The sequence below is a fragment of the Lipotes vexillifer genome, unplaced genomic scaffold (genome assembly GCF_000442215.2).
Source record: "Lipotes vexillifer unplaced genomic scaffold, Lipotes_vexillifer_v1.1 scaffold169, whole genome shotgun sequence".
In the NCBI taxonomy this organism is placed as follows: domain Eukaryota; kingdom Metazoa; phylum Chordata; class Mammalia; order Artiodactyla; family Lipotidae; genus Lipotes; species Lipotes vexillifer.
The window spans coordinates 903,430-905,590 of NW_006793375.1; the positions used below are offsets into that span (position 1 = coordinate 903,430).

At 53.2% G+C, this 2,161-nt stretch overlaps 1 protein-coding gene across 1 annotated transcript in view; it reads left to right on the forward strand.

The window, feature by feature from the left end:
* Positions 1 to 2,161, forward strand: part of ASB11 (ankyrin repeat and SOCS box containing 11) — a 25,370-nt gene that overhangs the window by 13,138 nt on the left and 10,071 nt on the right. Inside the window, exon 3 of the mRNA XM_007466338.1 lies at positions 1,385 to 1,492. Within this exon, the coding sequence (XP_007466400.1) occupies positions 1,385 to 1,492 (108 nt within the window). The remainder of the gene's footprint in view (positions 1 to 1,384; positions 1,493 to 2,161) is intronic.

Sequence of the window (2,161 nt, forward strand, 5' to 3'; positions counted from 1 at the left end):
TGTCGTGGCCTCTCCCGTTGCGGAGCACAGGCTCCGGACGCGCAGGCTCAGCGGCCGTGGCTCACGGGCCCAGCCGCTCCGCGGCATGTGGGATCTTCCTGGACCGGGGCACGAACCCGTGTCCCCTGCATTGGGAGGCGGACTCTCAACCACTGCGCCACCAGGGAGGCCCTTTACTTTCTACTCTTGGGCCTGGGTGTCATCCTTCTGAGCCACATCCACTTCTAACACCCCCAACCCTGGACTCTGTCACCCGCTCCCCGTACCCACTGCTGTTCACACCTATATCAGCCTGTGCCTGACTCATCGCCATGTCTTCATGACGCTCCTTTCTCCAGTGTCACATCCCTACCTCTCCAAGCAGCCCTCCTTGGTGCTAACCAGTGTGCTTTTCTGAAAACGTCCTGTGTATTAGCTCCGGACCTTCTACGGACTAACAGACTTGAAAGGCGCCTCATTCCCTATAACACATGCACCCCACCTCCACCCCCGTTCGGAAACCAAAGCCTTTCACGATCTGGCTCTAGCTTACCATCCCCTTTCATCTTCCCCCTCCCCGCCTTTCCCCTTTTTTCTTCCGCCTGTCACGTGTGGGCTCTTTCTGATCCAGAGATTTGGCAACTATCCACCTACGTGCCCTGCCTCGCCCTCCTCTGCGTCCCACATTTGCATATCCTGTTCCCTCCTAAGGGAATGCGTTTTTTTTTTTTTGCCTTCCTAGTTTTTTTTTTAACATCTTTATTGGAGTATAATTGCTTTACAATGGTATGTTAGTTTCTGCTTTATAACAAAGTGAATTAGCTATACATATACATATATCCCCATATCCCGTCCCTCTTGCGTCTCCCTCCCACCCTCCCTATCCCACCCCTCTAGGTGGTCACAAAGCACCGAGCTGATCTCCCTGTGCTATGCGGCCTAGTTTGAAATTTTTTATGCTTCAAGCCGCAGCTAAATACTACCTCATTTGCAAAGTTTTCTCTTACTCCCCAAGGCAGATTCAAGGATACCCCATGTCCCCAATTAAAATGTGAACATGCTTCCAGTGTGGCAGTATTCTGGCTGGGTTCCTCCCCATCGTACCCCACCCCACTTCCCGCCACCATTTCTGTCTCCCCACTAAGCTCTTAGAGGAGAGAGACCCACGTCATAAGCTTTGAAGCCCCAGGTGCTGGCACATGGCCTGGTCCAGGATACTGAATGAGCTTTTGCTGAATCAGTGAATCCGAGGCTCCCAGCTGTGTTTGGATTCCCCTAGTCATGGCCTCTACTCCTCTCTAGGTGGTGCCCGCAGGCCACGAACACTTCACAAACACGTCCGACAACCTTGCCGTTTATTCTTATTGCTGATGCAGCCTTTAATCGACTTCTCTCCAAATTGTAGGGCGTCAACGTGAACCTGGTAACAATTAACCGGGTCTCTTCTCTCCATGAGGCGTGCCTGGGAGGCCACGTGGCCTGCGCTAAGGCCCTATTGGAGAACGGCGCCCACGTGAGTACCATCCCCGCCCACGGGTCTGGCTGCCCAGGTGCAACCGCTAACATGTAAAGACCCATCACCTTCCAGAACCCTTACCCGCGGTGGGGTGCCGAGGCCTGGCCCAATCGGCGCCCGTATTCTTGGATGGTCGGGAAGACACTGCTGGTTACCCCTCTCTTCAGCCTCTGTGTCTCTGTGCCAACGTTCAGATAAGGTAATTTACGGAGTTCGTTCAGAACTGTGATACTAACTTGAAAAAAAACAGCTTGAGCTAAAATAATTTGAACACTGATCTTGGAAATTTTATTTTAAAACATTTAGAAGAACACATTTAAAAAGAACAACAGGGGACTTCCCTGGTGGACCAGTGGTTAAGACTCCGCGCTTCTACTGAAGGGGGCACGGGTTCCATCCCTGGGTGGGGAAGATCGTGCGTGCCGTGCAGTGCGGCCAAAAAAATTTAATTAAAATTTAAAAACTATGAAAAAAAGAACAGCAATCAAAAACCATTGTTGGGCTTCCCTGGTGGTGCGGTGGTTGAGAGTCCGCCTGCCGATGCAGGGGACACGGGTTCGTGCCCCGGTCCGGGAGGATCCCACATGCCGCGCAGCGGCTGGGCCCGTGAGCCATGGCCGCTGAGCCTGCGCGTCCGGAGCCTGTGCTCCCCAACGGGAGAGGCCA